At 35.3% G+C, this 15,966-nt stretch overlaps 1 protein-coding gene across 1 annotated transcript in view; it reads left to right on the forward strand.

Moving 5' to 3' along the window:
* The window catches only part of ATRNL1 (attractin like 1), a 537,457-nt gene that overhangs the window by 41,970 nt on the left and 479,521 nt on the right, over nucleotides 1-15,966 (forward strand). Inside the window, exons 2-5 of the mRNA XM_075026472.1 lie at nucleotides 584-667; nucleotides 2,701-2,814; nucleotides 4,953-5,081; nucleotides 8,350-8,558. Coding sequence (XP_074882573.1) covers nucleotides 584-667; nucleotides 2,701-2,814; nucleotides 4,953-5,081; nucleotides 8,350-8,558 — 536 coding nt within the window. The remainder of the gene's footprint in view (nucleotides 1-583; nucleotides 668-2,700; nucleotides 2,815-4,952; nucleotides 5,082-8,349; nucleotides 8,559-15,966) is intronic.

Here is a 15,966-nt window from a genome sequence, read left to right on the forward strand (position 1 = left end):
GCATTTTGGTCTGACCTTCTATGGCTTTTAGTATGCATTTTATTTAGTTTCTGTGTAGTTCAGTGTTGTTCAGCTTTCCCATGTCTCATCACTGACCAGGAGTAAGAGAGGGACAGGCTGGCAGATATGCTTATTTAAATTTATAATTTATGCCTTAATTTCTCTTGATCTGGAACAGGTTTCCCACTACTGCTGTGGTCTAATTTCAGAAGTAAGATGTAATGTAATGGCAAAAGAAACAAGCAAACCAAACCAAAATCCTCTTAAACGAAAAGCCCTTTACACGGGTTTGCATCCATTTCATGTGAAGGATAATTTAAATTGTATGTAGTATTTGCTTGTTACTGAACTAGAAAAATTAGAAGTCTTGTGATTGCCTGGGGGAAGAAAGCAAATCAATGATATAGAATAATCAGAATTCTAGTTTTTATGAGCAAAAATAGTGTGACAAGAAATATGGAGAGAGACTTAACTCTTTCCCCCACACCCAATTTTCTCTCCATCCAGAAAGAATCTACTGGCATGTTGATGATGTGCATTCTGTTGTCTCTGGTTTATTACAGCACTGTTTTTTCTCTTGTAGGTTAACAGAACCTTCTGGATATTTAACAGATGGACCAATAAATTATAAATATAAAACTAAATGTACATGGTTAATTGAAGGATAGTAAGTATTTATTTTCATAGCTTAAATTTTCTGTCAGTTTGGTACTGTGTATTGTAGACATCTAAAGAACTCAAGTCAAAACTCAAGTCAAAACTGCATCTGGATACAATATAAACAGTTTTGTTTTTTTGTTTGTTAGTTTTGTTTTTGTTGAAATGTTATAAAGATTCAAAAAGGAAAAAAAAAGTTGAAGTAGAATTTTCAGGATTGCTCCATTCCCATTCAAATTGCTGGCAAAATTTAGGCTGACATTGGAATTTGGCCAGTGCTGCAAGCTCTCAAAACCCTATGATAAATTTGTTGCCTGTTTGAGTACCTTTACATAAGTTCCAAATGTGGTTAGAGAATCCTATTATTTAACTCATTATCTTACTCTCCAGTGATAAATCAGGAATGGCTTCAAGTACAGAATGCTTCCAGTTTAATTATAATTATTCAGTTACATGTTGCTCAAAAGTTAGTGCTTCTATAAAGTATTTTCTCTTGCATTCTAGTTTTCCTCATGTACTTAATTTTAAAATCATATTGTGCCCACAGTTTATATAGTTTAGATGTCTCATGTCTGTTGCTAATTTTCAGTTTATGCAGCACAGAAACACACAGATTTGCACAAAGAAATGATGAGACATATGCACTAATATGGCTAATTTTTAAAGGCACAAGTTTGTTAAATTTCAGTGGGACTTTTTTCCCCCAGGCTATGGATCAGGATTTTGCTGAAGAATTTAGCTAGGTCCAAGTTCTACTAATATTCTAAAAGCAAATTGCCTCCTTCTGTATTTCCATATTATCATCATGTCAGTTACCTTAGATGTCTCCTCTGTTGCTGCAGTTCAGTAATGACCTATCTGATCTAATTTTGGTCTGCTTATATGCAGATAGTAACTTAAACACAACAGCAATAAAGTTATGGGTAGTTGGCAAAATAGTTTAAGTAGAAGCTTCAATATCTAGGTGACTAGGCTATAGCTGAATATCTTTCTGACATAACTAGACTTTCTCTTTTTACCCAAGCTAGCTCAGGAATATTTGCACTGCACTACACTATACTAAAGTGGAAACATGCCTGAGGACTGTATGCAAACTCTGCTTTGAAGTTGGTCTTCGCTTTCTTCCTCCTCTTTGCAGGAGATGGTAGAGTGGGTAGCTGAAGGAAACAATATGCTGCACAGTATGTGGAAGCGTGATGGAACCCAGAAACATAGTGCAAAATGTCAACAGACTAGAAAGTTACATATATATAAAATACTCTCTTTTAAAAAATGAACAAAGAGCTCTCTCCAAATGATCTCTCTCTCTCTCTCTCTCCCCCCTATGTTTTCCAAACTGAGAAACTGCCCTAGAGCCTGTCAGTAGGAGGGAAAAAAAAAAAAAGAAATAAAAGAAAATAATCAGTATGTTGCATGGAATATATTTAGGAGTCTGCTAATTTTGTCATATGAGAAAATACCCCTTTCAGAAATCTTACATTCTCAATCTGAATCTCTACTGAAAACTGGTGAAATATGACTCTTAGGTGTCATATGGGGGTGGGGAGGAGGAAGAAAAAAAATAATCTTGCACTAATATTGCTTGTTGTTTTGAACTTGTGTGTTAAGATTTTTATTTTCAATAACTAGTATAATACTGGAATGAGGATATGTAGGTGATTTTGTCTTGGAATACTCTTTAAACCTTATAGTCCTGACATTGTAAAGTGAAGCTAGTATATTTAAAGGTGTTATTTTAGTTGCTCTAAATTTGTGTTTCAGAATACTGGTGAAACCTGGTGAACTTAAGTCTCTTGTTAACTTTAGGGGGTTATTATACTTGGACTGAAGATGTTATTTTTAAAGTTTTCTAAGATAAAGTAAAATATTTGCTTGCCCTGAATTTTGTAATTTAACTCTGAAATGTTTAGTTAGTACTCAAAATGTTGTAATAGAGTTATGCTGGCATGATCAATTTTGCTGTTAAGTTCTTTATCTTATGAGCTCAATACTTCTGTAAATAATATATTACATCAATGTTGGTTTGTTTTGTTTTTTTTTCAGCCCAAATGCAATACTAAGATTAAGATTTAATCACTTTGCCACGGAATGTAGTTGGGACCATATGTATGTATATGATGGAGATTCAATATATGCACCTTTAATAGCTGTATTTAGGTGAGTGTATTTATTAGCGTTTTAGTCCAAGTAGTCATATATGGACATTTTTAGTTTGCGGGCGGAAAAAATGAAAACATTAGAGGCCTTAATTTGTTAAATAACTTGCTTTCTTTTGTTAATATTGTGGGAGCATGTATGTAAAGTTATATTAGAATAAATTACAAAACACTACTTTTTTGGTTAGGTGATCATAGCATAAATCCATTATGTGGCTTGTACTTACTGCTGACATTGCACGGAGTGTTAATGCTTATAGACAGGCAATCAGAAATGTATTTTCCAGTAGGCTTCCAATAGTGACTCCTGAGTTTTAACATGCATTAAATGTGGCACTGGCCAATAGTGTCAGTATCTGATCCTACTTAAGGGATAATTTGGGCACTGTTGTACTATGTGTAAGTTACAAAAAATGGCTGCTAAATGCTTTCTATATTTCTGTATGAAGACTGAAGAGACTTGTTCAGAGCATTTGATGCAAAGGCCGTCTTAAGCACTAATTTTGTAACATATTTTCCTTAGATTACTGAACTGGACAAAGTCCTGGATGAGAGCTCAAATTTGCTATGAACTGAAATGGTGGAATTTCTTTCCTTTTTGTTATATTATCGTTAGCTTATGAGAATTTCTACACAGCTAAATATTTTTTTCAGGTTAATGTTTGTTTTCTAGACTCATAGTATTACTTTGTAGCAAGATTTAGAAATAAACACAAAATCAACAACAATAAACGAGCACAGCAACTAATGCTGAATAAAGACTAATTATTTGCCTTTCAAATGACAATAAACTGTTGCGGTAAAGATTTAGGTGCATGCACTGCATTTCCTATATGTCCAAGAGAGAAAAAGCAGGGCATATGATTTTTAACACTTGTTTCCTCCATTCCTGAACTTTACCAAAATGTTTCAGTTGCTTTATTCCTACCCTTTTGTTAAAATTTTGGGAAACATTCCAGAAAAAATATTCTATGCAAGTGGACTATAGTTTATTAGAGAAAAGGCACAAGATCCTAATCCTTTGAAGTCAGTACAAGTTTTATCTTGGGATATCCATTGAGTGCAAAGCTATATTAAAAAAAACAAAACCAAAAAACCAGAAAACCCCAACAAACCAGAAACTGTTTGTGCATATATACGCAGATGCTTTGTGGGACAGAAATTGTACTTCATTTTGTGCTATGAAGTACTGATCATGCTGCTGAAGTTTAGGAAATACTAATTGCATAAATGATAGTGCTTTCTCCTGAGGCAACAAAGCTCATGTCATCCCTCTGTCCTGCCCAACTATAGCAATCTGCACCTTCTCTCCTAATTCTCCTCAATTGTTACATAATTGTTTGGTGGGTTTTTTTTTTTTCCTCCCCAAAGTTGTATTTGTTAAATGTGTCTAGCTATCATTCAGGAGCCTGACTTGTAGCATGAATGGAAGGAAAGAAGAGGTTCCTCTTCCTGTGTTCTTTACTTCAGATGTCTTTCAGTGTATCGATTTTTAGTGTTTACCTTAGGATTCCTATAACTTTTAATTTATATCTGTGATGTGGCACTGTTTTTTGCATGTGATCCTTTTTCCTCAGTATATTAATATGTTGCTTGTTTTTTTCTACTTCCATCTTTATTTAAGGCTGACATCTTAACATCTTTCTGAAGTTTTAAAAAGTATTTTATTTTCTATTGAAAATTGCCTTTTCATGGAAATTACTTAATTACTTTCCAGGTTTGAAATTCTTTAAGATAAACATCTAAAGGTGCAAATATTATGTGGAAGTAGAATTCTTGCTGATAGTGAGTATTAAGCACCTGTCTGAAGGAGATATATATATTTTCAAAGTTAAAATAAGTTTTAAAAATTATACTGACGGTGCATGCACCCTCAAAATAATCTGATGTGAAATTTTGCATTAATCTGTGAGGGAGGAGGTTTTGTTTTGATTTCCTGGAAAACCCTACCTTACCTTGCAGAGGCATGGGCAAGTTTTATATGCTGCTGCTGCTTATTTTGTTTTTTTTAAAAGAAGTTTTTTAAATGAGATTTATGACTTATCTTCTGTATATGAATAACAAACAGAATAGCTAACTCCCTCTTCCCCCACCCCACCAAAGACTGATTAAAAACAGTATTCTAATTTTCTTTTCCAGTGGTCTAATAGTCCCTGAAGTCCGTGGAAATGAAACTGTTCCTGAAGTAGTTACTACATCTGGCTATGCATTACTACACTTTTTTAGTGATGCTGCTTATAACCTAACTGGATTTAACATTTTTTACTCGTAAGTATTTTTTAATAAGTAATTACTTTTTAAATTAGGCTATCAGTTCTTTCAGGAGAATGACAAACCCAGGGAAAGTGTTTATCTATTGATTTTATTAATAGTGTAAGAGTTATACTGTGGCATGTTTCTAAAGTCCGGGACCTGGGTTTGTAATGAGTTGTCATCAAGGTACTAGTTAAAAAAAAAAAAAAAAAAAAAAAAAGAAGAAGAAAAAAAAAAGAGATAACGTGTATTGTTCTGAGTGAAGCCACATGGCTATTCCAAAAGTATGTTTTTCCTATGCCATATGGAACTAGAATGTATCCCTTTCAGTGTTTATCCAACACATGTAGTTGTCATATGGAATAGAAGGGAGATTATATCTGCTGTCATGTCAATTCCCTTCTCTTGAACTAGGATCATCTGTTGCTTGATTTTTCTTGCTGAATGTACTTCTATGGCTTTTGAAACCTTCACTGAAGTCCTGCTTTTATTTTTGTGCCAGCTACAAGGCTTTTATTCCATTTCTTTTCTACTTCTCAGGTATTTTCCCCTCCAATTGTCCATCTCAGTTTACATTCTGCCTTCATATTTCTTATCTGCACTGTCCAAATTTTAGTTTCTCTGATGGCAGCGTAATCTGCTATAACTATGCTTGCTTTCCTCCAGTGTGGTTTTCTGTGTCGGCAGCTCTAAAGATGCATCCAATGGACCTGAGCCTTTTCCTTGTTATATGCACCAGCTGTTGATTGCAACTTCTGTTTCTTTTGGGACATGCTTGTGACTCGTAATGTGATGTCTCTTTATACTGGACGCTTTAGTTCAAGCGGGGAGTGCTTGGTCCTGTTGGACCTCTTTCTTCATGTGATAGTTTTCCCATGATTGCAGATATTGTTCCTTTCTTTCAATTACTTCAGATTCTGAAATACTAATTTGTGGGATGTGGTGGCCAACACTGCACCTCAAATGTGGAAGTACATGTAATATTTTTGTCATACTCTTTATTAATTTAAAAATCCTATTTAAGCTTCTGATCATAGCTTTACTCTTGGCAGAGGTCTTTGTTAAATTGTCTATGGAAAGATTGTTTCTGTAATTTGCAGCAGTTTGCCTACCTTTTACCAGATAATAAATAGCTATTCAGAGCTTGAGAAACCTCACTAAATATGTTATATTGGAAATGGCAGTCTAGAAGACTGGGTATTTTTAATTTTTGTCAGTTGACATCAGTAAAATGCAATCACCTGGCAGATTTATCTACTGTAATTAGATACATTTTTCAGTTATCCCTGAAGCTTTTATTGCACTTTGTTTTGTTTGTCTTGGGAGCAAATGGTGGTATGACATGGTATTCTTAAGAAATGAGTGTATGTGCTCTGCATTCTTCTGTGACTTGGTAATGTGGTACATACTACATATCATTACCTAATTTTTTTTAAGATTTAAAATAAATTAAAAAACCTGCCAGTTTTTAATTCCATTACATATATAACTCAAGAAATGTTATGTACTCTGTTCTTCTGTTTCTTCAATTGCAATGGATACTTTTAAAATATTTTTTTAAGGAGTAACTTCTTATGATAAAATAAGTAGCTATGATTGCTTTTTATGGCTGCATTAACTTTTCTGTCACTGACCTGTTGCACTTTGCTTCTGTTACCTTCTTTCTTCCTTGGTTCGGTAACCCCAAAGCAGTTTTTGACGTCATCTTGATCGACCACTTGTATTCCTTTATTTTGGGGAAGACGGAAGCACAGCATCTGTGACTAAAATGCCATGCCAGTTGCAAACAACAGTAATTATAGTAGTTATTCCAGAACTCTCTGAGTAAATTTTCTATTCCTTGGAGTCTGGCAACCTGCTTCCATCTCTGCTGATCCAGTTTTTCTCATTCTGTTTGAATCCTTAAAGAACCTGTTGTAATGGGAATGTGTCTACTTTTAAACTGGTATCTCTATTGCTGGAGAGACTTAACTGTTCACCTTCCCACAGAACACTCTTCCTGTGAAGTCGGGGGAGAGATTCCTCACAGCTGTGGTACTCAGCAGTTAATGCCACCAATGGTTTTAATGCTATGTGTGTTACTAGGCAAAACCCCTAGGACATTTGTAGTTCAGACATGGAATTTTGTTTTTTTGGTAGTGTAACAGAATCAGTCCTCTGAGGTGTGAGTCTTTAGAAAATGAAAACATGTCTCCTGACTTTCCTGCCACAACTACATTTGGCCAAAGGCCAGCCTTCAATAGTTCCTTGCTAACTTTTTCTGTTCGTTCTTCCTTCAGTAAGAGCAAGGAAGGTTATGTATGGTGTTCAGCTCTCACATCTACAGGAAGCATCAGGGGTTTGTAGTAACAGTTTATTCTGAGTTTCAACCCAACCCTTTTGCTGTGAGTCATCAAAAAAGGTTTCAAATCCTTTTTGGACTTTGTCAGGCACATACTACCTGAGATTCTGTTCATGGAAACTCTTAGACTCGCATACTTCGATGTGCTCCATTCCTCCTCATCTCCAAGGAATCGCCTGCATTTCTGGAACCAGTTTGCATAATTTTGCAATCCATTTGCCTATGATCTCAGTGTTTGGTAGGGCATATCGCAGAAATGCTAACTCCCATAACAGTCACAGACTTCTTTCGGCCTAATCTTTCCTCTTTTTGCATCTCTGACTGTGGAGTTAAGGAGGCAAGGTTAAGGGGGCTCTATTATTAAGGGTTCAAAGCACCTGTGCTACCTGTAAGTAGTTTCAGGATATTTAGCCATCTTGTATTTTTCCTTACTCGTTTTTTCCAATTTTATTCCCCTCGGGTGTTAGACATACTGTTTTATAGCATGGACCAAACCCACTCGGGAAAACCCTTTAACTGCATGCCTGTGGTGGAAAGTTTAAGGATTACTGCTCATAGTCACTTCCAGTGTGGATGTTCCTAGAGATAATAAGCATTTGAAGGGACTGACTAGAGTGCTGATACTAGAACACAGGAAAAAAAAAAAGATGGTGATCTGTCCAGGCAGGGCCTGTCCTTCTGCCTAATGTCAATACTTCTTGTTAAAATACAAAGTGTTTGTGATCCTGACTGCATCACGGACTTTGTATGTAAGCCTGGATGAACACCTTTCCAGCTCACTTGCCTGTAAAATCATCATTAAACATGTTTTTTGTCAGTACATAGAAATTATTCAGGAAAAGAAGTACTTTATCTAACAAATAGTCTTGGAATACTGTCAGATAAAACCACTGTCATCAACTCTTGGCTTGTCGTTTTCCTTATTTTACATATTTTTTTCAGAATTAATTCTTGTCCTAATAACTGCTCAGAACATGGAAAGTGTACAACCAGTGTCTCCATACCAAGCCGGGTGTACTGTGAGTGTGACAAGTACTGGAAAGGAGAAGCTTGTGATATTCCATATTGTAAAGCCAACTGTGGCAGTCCAGATCACGGGTATTGTGATTTGACAGGCGAGAAGCTGTGTGTTTGCAATGATAGCTGGCAAGGTAAGGTTTTGTTATTTGGAATCAAGTTAATCCTTAAAAAAGAACTGCTTTTAATGCATCCTATCTAGTACACGTATTAGCATCTTTAAAGAATAAACATAAATGAAAAAATAATTTCTGGATTAAATTTTCATGTGGACCTAGATGTATGTGCTTTAGTGCCATAAAAGGCTCACAGCTTTGATATTTTCTGCCTGAAGATACTGCAGAAATATCTGACTTCCTATCTAAACTTTCTTGTGGTGGGCACTCTTCTTTTTGGATCGTTAATTTGAAAAAAAATAATGGCAGCAATTACTCAAGAGTTTTGAGCACTTCTGAAGACTAAGTTCCCCCATAGCCTTATTTCCTGTTCTATTGATTTCTTTAATGTCTAGATAGACTTGATTTTCTTCCCCCCTTTCTTATTGTCATATCATCACATCATATTTTTAGGGCTTCCTGAGGTAGGTATTCACTGTCTGGTTTTTCGTTGTGTATTATTTGTATAGCCTTTCAATGAAAAAGGAAGGTAAGCTGTTTTGTTATGGTGGTACAAGAATGTCTGTGTGGACACGTACTGTGGAGTAATGGATGTACTGTAAGCATGTGCTGTAGTTTTACTCCCAGTACTGTAAATAATTGTTTCTTATTAAAGATCAATTATTTAAGACCCTAAATGTTTAATTCACTTACTATAATTACGCTAGATGTTTGTGAGTTTTTTTCTTTTTATCCTTTACCACTCCTATTAGAAGTCTCAGTTGGGTTAGCTTGCTATGCATTGAAATTGCCATTCTTCTCTTAAAAGAAACATTAAAATACCTCCAGATTACTTAGCTCATATGCCCTGTTCCCTTTACTTCCTGCCTCTACTTCTGTTTTATTGCTGTTTCTTTTTGCATGTCAAAGGAAATGACTGACTTACTCCTATTAGCTGTCACACCTATTAGACCAAAGACACCATGAGATTTAATACATTTCTTTTCTTAATAATTAATGAAGTCATTCATTAAAAGGCAGTCAGTGCACCCACAGAAAGGAAGTGGGTTAGCAATATGGTCATTGGATGGAAGCAGTGCAGACTTGTTACTGAGTCCTTTACAACCTTCTGTGATTGTAGTGCACAAAAAAAATCCTGAAAGCTTAATCTCTGTAAGGAAGTTGTGAATAGAACTTGCAGCAAGAATATCCCCCTTTTATTTGCATGTTGATTACTTGCATCTTCAGATCACTATGCACAAAATGGGGAAAAGTCACAAAACTTTGAAAGCACTTCTTAGGCTATACCTTCATCTACAGTGGTATAATCTTCATTAGAAATTTTGAGCACAAAATAAAATTAGAGGTCTAACTTTCAGAGTTAGTACCTACTTTTCATCTAGCATTTCTGTGCATACTAGCTTCCTATTCTTTCCTACAGTGAGTAGGATTATATAGAGATAATTTGCTTTTGCTTGGATTTTCACCAAACCTGCATAGATTTCAATTAATTTAATTTTTTTATTCTGTGACAGATGAGCTGGCTTGGATACATAATTGTTTTTCTTTATTAAATGCAAAACAATACCAAACTTTCCTTAAGCTCTCTGGGGGACTACTTGCTTCTGTCCTATTTATTTATTTATTTATTTGCATCTATATATTCTATAGTTTCTAAACTGACAGTGTCTTCTATGTGGGTTATTTATAATGCTAGAATAATAAATGTTTCTACCTATCTTACTACTCTTGCTGTCTGCCAAGTTTTTTTTTCTTTGGCAATTCAAAGCAAGTGGCTAAAGTAGGGTCTTGATTTCTACGTTTTTGAAGAGAGTTTTATGGTTTTCACATTTGATTTTTTTTGAGTGTGTTTAGTCCCTATATTAAATAGAAATTATTGGACTGCATTGACTGAGATGTGCAATAAATAAAATCCATGGTTCAGAACTCAAAAAGGTCTTTCATATTTTACAACACATGGGTTTTTCTTTCTTTTACAATGGTGACATCTTGTGGATGCTGTGGAAGGAGCAGCTCTGCAGAAAATTTCTCGTTTAAAACAAGTACTCTCAGGAAAGAGAACACTGTATTCTTTGGGATAGAATAATTGTTTTGAGTAAAAAAGTAGGGTCCTCTCGTTATTAGATACATTTTGTGGAAGAAGGATCTTGTAGATATTTGCAGTTAGCTGCTAGTCATATAAATATAGAATAAAGCCATGACAATAAATCTTCTAGACCTGGAAAGCAAATAATAATAATAATAATAATTATTATTATTTTATTTTTAACAAAAAGTACATTTAAAAAAATGTACTTGTTAAATGTACTTTTTCTTCAAAATAAAATTCTTATTTTTAATAATGCTAATAATGTTTAATAATGTTAAATGTTTCTGAGTTTCCTTGTTTCAGAAGTACATATAGGAAGAAAATTTAGTATTTACTTGAAATCTCGTTAATTTAAAATATTCAGGCAACAGAAAGCAGGCTGAAGTTTTTCTTGAAGAGCGATTCGTTTTGAGTACTACATCATATTATGCTGTCCTATTACTGGCTAACCTGTCTTGATATTCTAAAGCAGAATGTGTTGATGTCTGCTGATAAAGGCTGGGGATTTAACTGAGGGAGGAAAAAAAGATGCCTTAAAACTACCAAGTTGCTCTCTTTTTCTTTGCTAGGCACAGGTAAAAAAGAAATGGGGACTTGGCTGATACAAAAGTGGTGGCTCTTCCACTGTTTGACCTGTTGAGGAAGTAGAAGAAGGTTGTTGTAGAAAGATGTTACCTTTTGCCAAATATACGTTTACAGCCAGCAAATTCTCTTTGATACCAGGAACACCTTGTCTTGGATTGTCTCAGGCTGTAAATGAGCAGAAGAGATTTCAAAACAGTTACATTCTGTAACAGGTTTAAAAATTCAGGATAACTGGAAGGATTGTAAACAGTTCCACAATTTTAAAAGGGTTAAATGGACTATCTTTGGACATGCTGAAAATATTGCTAACTACTATGAATGTGTTGTATGCTTTTTAAAAGTAATATTACAGGTCTTGTTGATAGAGATGTTCTTTGATTTCTTCAAGGTGCTTGATTTAATGGCATGTAAAGGAAATAACTAGCCTGCCACATATTAAATAGGTTGAAAACTCTTTTACAGAAGGAAATAAAAATATAGCTACCTGTAAAATATGCAGTAGCTAAGTGCTTAATTGGAGAATTTTCCAGTGACCAGTTTTTGTCTGATGATAAACGTCATTTTTATAAAAGATTTCTATTATTACATATAATTTTTCCTGGTAAAATTTTCACGTAAGACAATAAGATTCACTATGTGGTAAATAAAGGAAGATAGTTTCATTTTAAAGAGCTATAAATCATCCAGTTTAAAGTCATAGTGTAGAAAATTGTCTTAATATCACTTAATGTAAAGTGATCTGGGAACAATGGCTGCAGGCTGTGTCAGCAAAAGAAAGGCTGTCTTAGATAGCAGCGATCGTTATAAGACTTGCAAATCGCTGTAGGTAATAGTTTTCACATGAGGAATTTTGAGTAGAGAGGAAGTGACCCTTTCTCTGTGACAGGCATTTGAGAGAGAACATTGGATTATAGTGCCCATCTTGGGGATCAGCACTTTAGGGAGGGGTGTAAATACCAGCAAGAACTCAAGTCACGCCACAAAATTGATAGGCTCACTAGGAAACAGTCTTGTGATGGGGAGATTAAGGAGTTAGTGGTGACTAATGCTTAGTGGGAGTTGTTGCTGAGAGCCCCAGCACAGGCACAGTGTGCTTCCTCTCCATCGTCCAGGGTGATGTGGGGATGCTCTTGGTGCTGATACCTTTTGTACTGGGTAGGGATGGGGCGGGAGGGGGAAAGAGTTGAAGACACTATTGCATTTAAGAGAAACTTTGTTGGTACTTTCACGATTGAACATCAGTACTGCAAGCAAAAAGGGGATCTACTAGGGAAGAATTACAGGGTGCATTTACATTGGTCTTTAAGAGAATCAGCAGGGTACCTTCAAAGCAAATCTGATCCTCCAAGTGTACTGTGTTTTGGATTACATTATGAGGTGGTTTGAAAACACAGGAACTGCATTCCTTTTAGATGGAACTACGTCAGAAGATGAGCTCCAGGGTTGCACTTAATGCACACCAGCCACAAACAGGCATTCAGTCCTAGGGATCAGATCTAGTCCAAAGTTAAAAGACCAATAAAAATTCTGGAATGTGTATAGTTAGTTGTTTCTCCCTACAGAGCTGCTCCTAGCAGATAGAGATGTAGCAGAAGACCAGATTCTGAAATTAACTAATTAACTTTGAAATATGTCTATTAGCAATTCAGGCAGCTTGAATTTTATAACATCTCTCTAGGGAAAAATGAGCCTTTACGTAAGGAGAAAAGTAAACAATGAAAGTATAAAAGTAGTGCTATGACTACTGCAGTGTAAAATTCAGTATTTTGCCTTGCTCATTACTATGGCGCTTATTCTAACAGCATCTTGAGTATGGCCAGAACTACTATGTCGATGTGTGTCTAACTTAGATTATCCTGAAAGGACTGACTATGTTAGCGAGTGGAAGAAAAACTCATCTACACAAAGTAGATAAGCAGGCACTTCTTTATTGCAGCGTTGGGGACACGGGGGATAGCTCCGTCCAACGTGTCCAACTTAATATCAAAATCCATCAGTTTTTATATACTGTTGCTGTTGAGTCATTGTTACACAAGTTCTTTTACATAAAGATGCATAATATGCTCGCTATTAAATGTAACCTTTATAATGATTGGGTCTGTTAGTTATATAACCTTATCAATATTCTTACCCCCAAACAATCATTGGTCAGTTCTACCTAGCTCTAATGATTGGAATTCTTGATATTCAAATCAAGATGGGAAGGGTAAGGGGATTTCTAAGCAGCATAACTGGTGCCCACGACGGTCTCCTTAGTTTCTAAAAACAAAACATAGAAAAACCCAGTAACTTCCTGGTAAGGTTTCTATGGTTAGCTATTTCAAACTTAACAATCCTATACATTATGTTTCATAATTTTCTACTTCTTGATCAAGCCAAACTCTTCTGTGTGATCAAATTTTGATTACTTTATCAGAGTATTTGCAACTACAGCTGAGTTCATTCCCTCTACTTCAGTGGAAGGCGTTGAGGTCATAGTCTCATTTGGCCTGCCGTATTCCTCAGTGCTGAGATTTAGCAAAGCTGTGCTTGTGTGGTGCTTGTTTATTGAAACCGATGGAGAAGGTCTGATATGTGAGGTCAGGCAGTGGCAGTTGAAGTGCCACACTGGAAAGAGCTTGTGCCAAATGCTGAGAGGTCTGAAATCTGAGATTTTGGCCTGTTGTGCCTGGATGTTCTTGAACAGAAAGCATACAAGTATGTATTTTCAGAGAAGAGGACCTATGATGTAACATTTGCTTTGGACAAACCTGTTTTTGGAAGGAAAAAAGCAAAAATATTAGAAGCAAGTGTCTTATAACTGTTCTGCCCTGTGATAATGCCCTCTTTGTCTAGATTTTCCTTTTCAGGTTTTCTCCTGTCCCAAGTATCAATTCAGTCAGAAGAAAAGGCAGTTTTACCATCTGGGAGATGTCCTGTTAAATACATGTGCATTAATACTACATATGCACATAAAACCACAAACCCAAGGAATTCTTTCCTCCTCCAATTTTAAGATAAAATCCAATTTCTGCACTCCTTATTTGTGAATTTCATTATGTGTATCATAGAAATGAGAGTTGTCTATGGAAATTTTGCACATACAGAATTCATAGGAAGGAATTGGCTTAATGTGAATGGTTATTTCATATATACTGGAAACATGTTCTTCAGTTTTATGTTCAGATTGAATTTAGTAATTTGTTAAGCATCCTTGGAGGACTTTGTGCAATTTGTAAACAATATATAGCTATCATAATTAGAAATTCAGTGTCTGAAAATTCTGTGAGCGAAATTTAAGTATCCTTATTGCAAAAAAAGAACATCACAGTTAAATGAAGAGCCAACTTCAGTTTTAAATACCTTTGTGGTGTCATCTGATGATTAATGAAAGCAAGTTTAGTAGAATATATTGGATTCATTTCAATAAATAGTTGGCTGCATTAAAGTGGCTGATAATGCTCTGTATGTGCAATTAAGCTGAGATTTAGGAATAAAGTTCACGACTATTTGTGAGGTTCAATGAAAAATGTAATCCACTTAAAAGAAATCTATGACCTTCTAAATATTTATTTAAAATGCATGCACATGAATGTAGCAAGGTAGAACATGCAAACGCTTGATTAAAGTAATGAACAAATGCAATACTATGCCCTGAACATGAGAAGGGTATAGATAGTACTGATCTCCCTGATAAGGAAATATACTAAATATAGTTCATTATCTGTGGCACCTTTACTGAAGAATAGGAGGAAAGTGATTCATGCAGCTCAAAACTTGTTATCTTGATTTCAGCAGTGTGTAAAGTTCTAGACCGTAACTTGAGGAAAGAAAGAATTAAACATGTGGTGTGATTGAATAGTGAAACAATTGAAATGTGGATCTATCAACGTAGTTTACGCTAAAATAACTTGTAAGAAAAGTGACAAGAAAATGCAATATATTTTATCTGAACCTCAGCATTTGATGATAGGAACTAATTGAAAATAAGTCAGGGAATACATAAGGGAACAGTAAGGGGAACAGAGCTTCTTAATTGTGAAATGTGAGTGGGCGTGCTGAACGGGTAACTTAGGATGGAAAGATATCAGTACTACTTAAAGACTGATCTTGGGACTGATCTTGTTACATAATTTTTATAATCTACTCATAAGACTGCTAATGAAATCTGGTAATACAAAGGTGGGAGTTGCTTTAAATATGAAGGAGGACCAGAATATCCTGCAAAAAAGGGTTAGAGTAATGTGTGGGATGTAATTACTTCAGTATAAATTGTAAATTTATACATTTAGGGACTAAGAATATTAAGAATTTTTTTTATAATCTTGGCTTGAAGTGCGGAAGGTGACATGGAAGAAAACTTGCTTGTCTATCTCAGAATATGAATATTCTTAGTTTTATATACTCTACGAACTATAGGCTGTAAAGTGTCAGGTGCACTAGTAGGATGATCAGTCACAGAATCGACAGTTAAATATTTGAAAATGTTAGTACTCCATTTTTGTTACTACACTTTTATGAATACAAATTGAAACAGTCTTAGAGGGAGAAGCATTAGAATGGTCAGGCCTATGGAGGATACTAACAGAGCATGGTTTTTTTTTTTCAGCTAGTAAAATGAAGGCTGGGAGGGAACAGCGTTGCTGTTTATAGAAATTTGTGGGGTGTATAGTCAGACCAGACCTTTAAGTCCAGTGATATCAATACTGGTAGAAGAAAAATTGGGGTAAACTGGCCATCAATACATCTAGTTTGAATACTGAAAGGAGGCTT

Source organism: Buteo buteo, chromosome 4, assembly GCF_964188355.1.
Source record: "Buteo buteo chromosome 4, bButBut1.hap1.1, whole genome shotgun sequence".
Taxonomy (NCBI): Eukaryota; Metazoa; Chordata; class Aves; order Accipitriformes; family Accipitridae; genus Buteo; species Buteo buteo.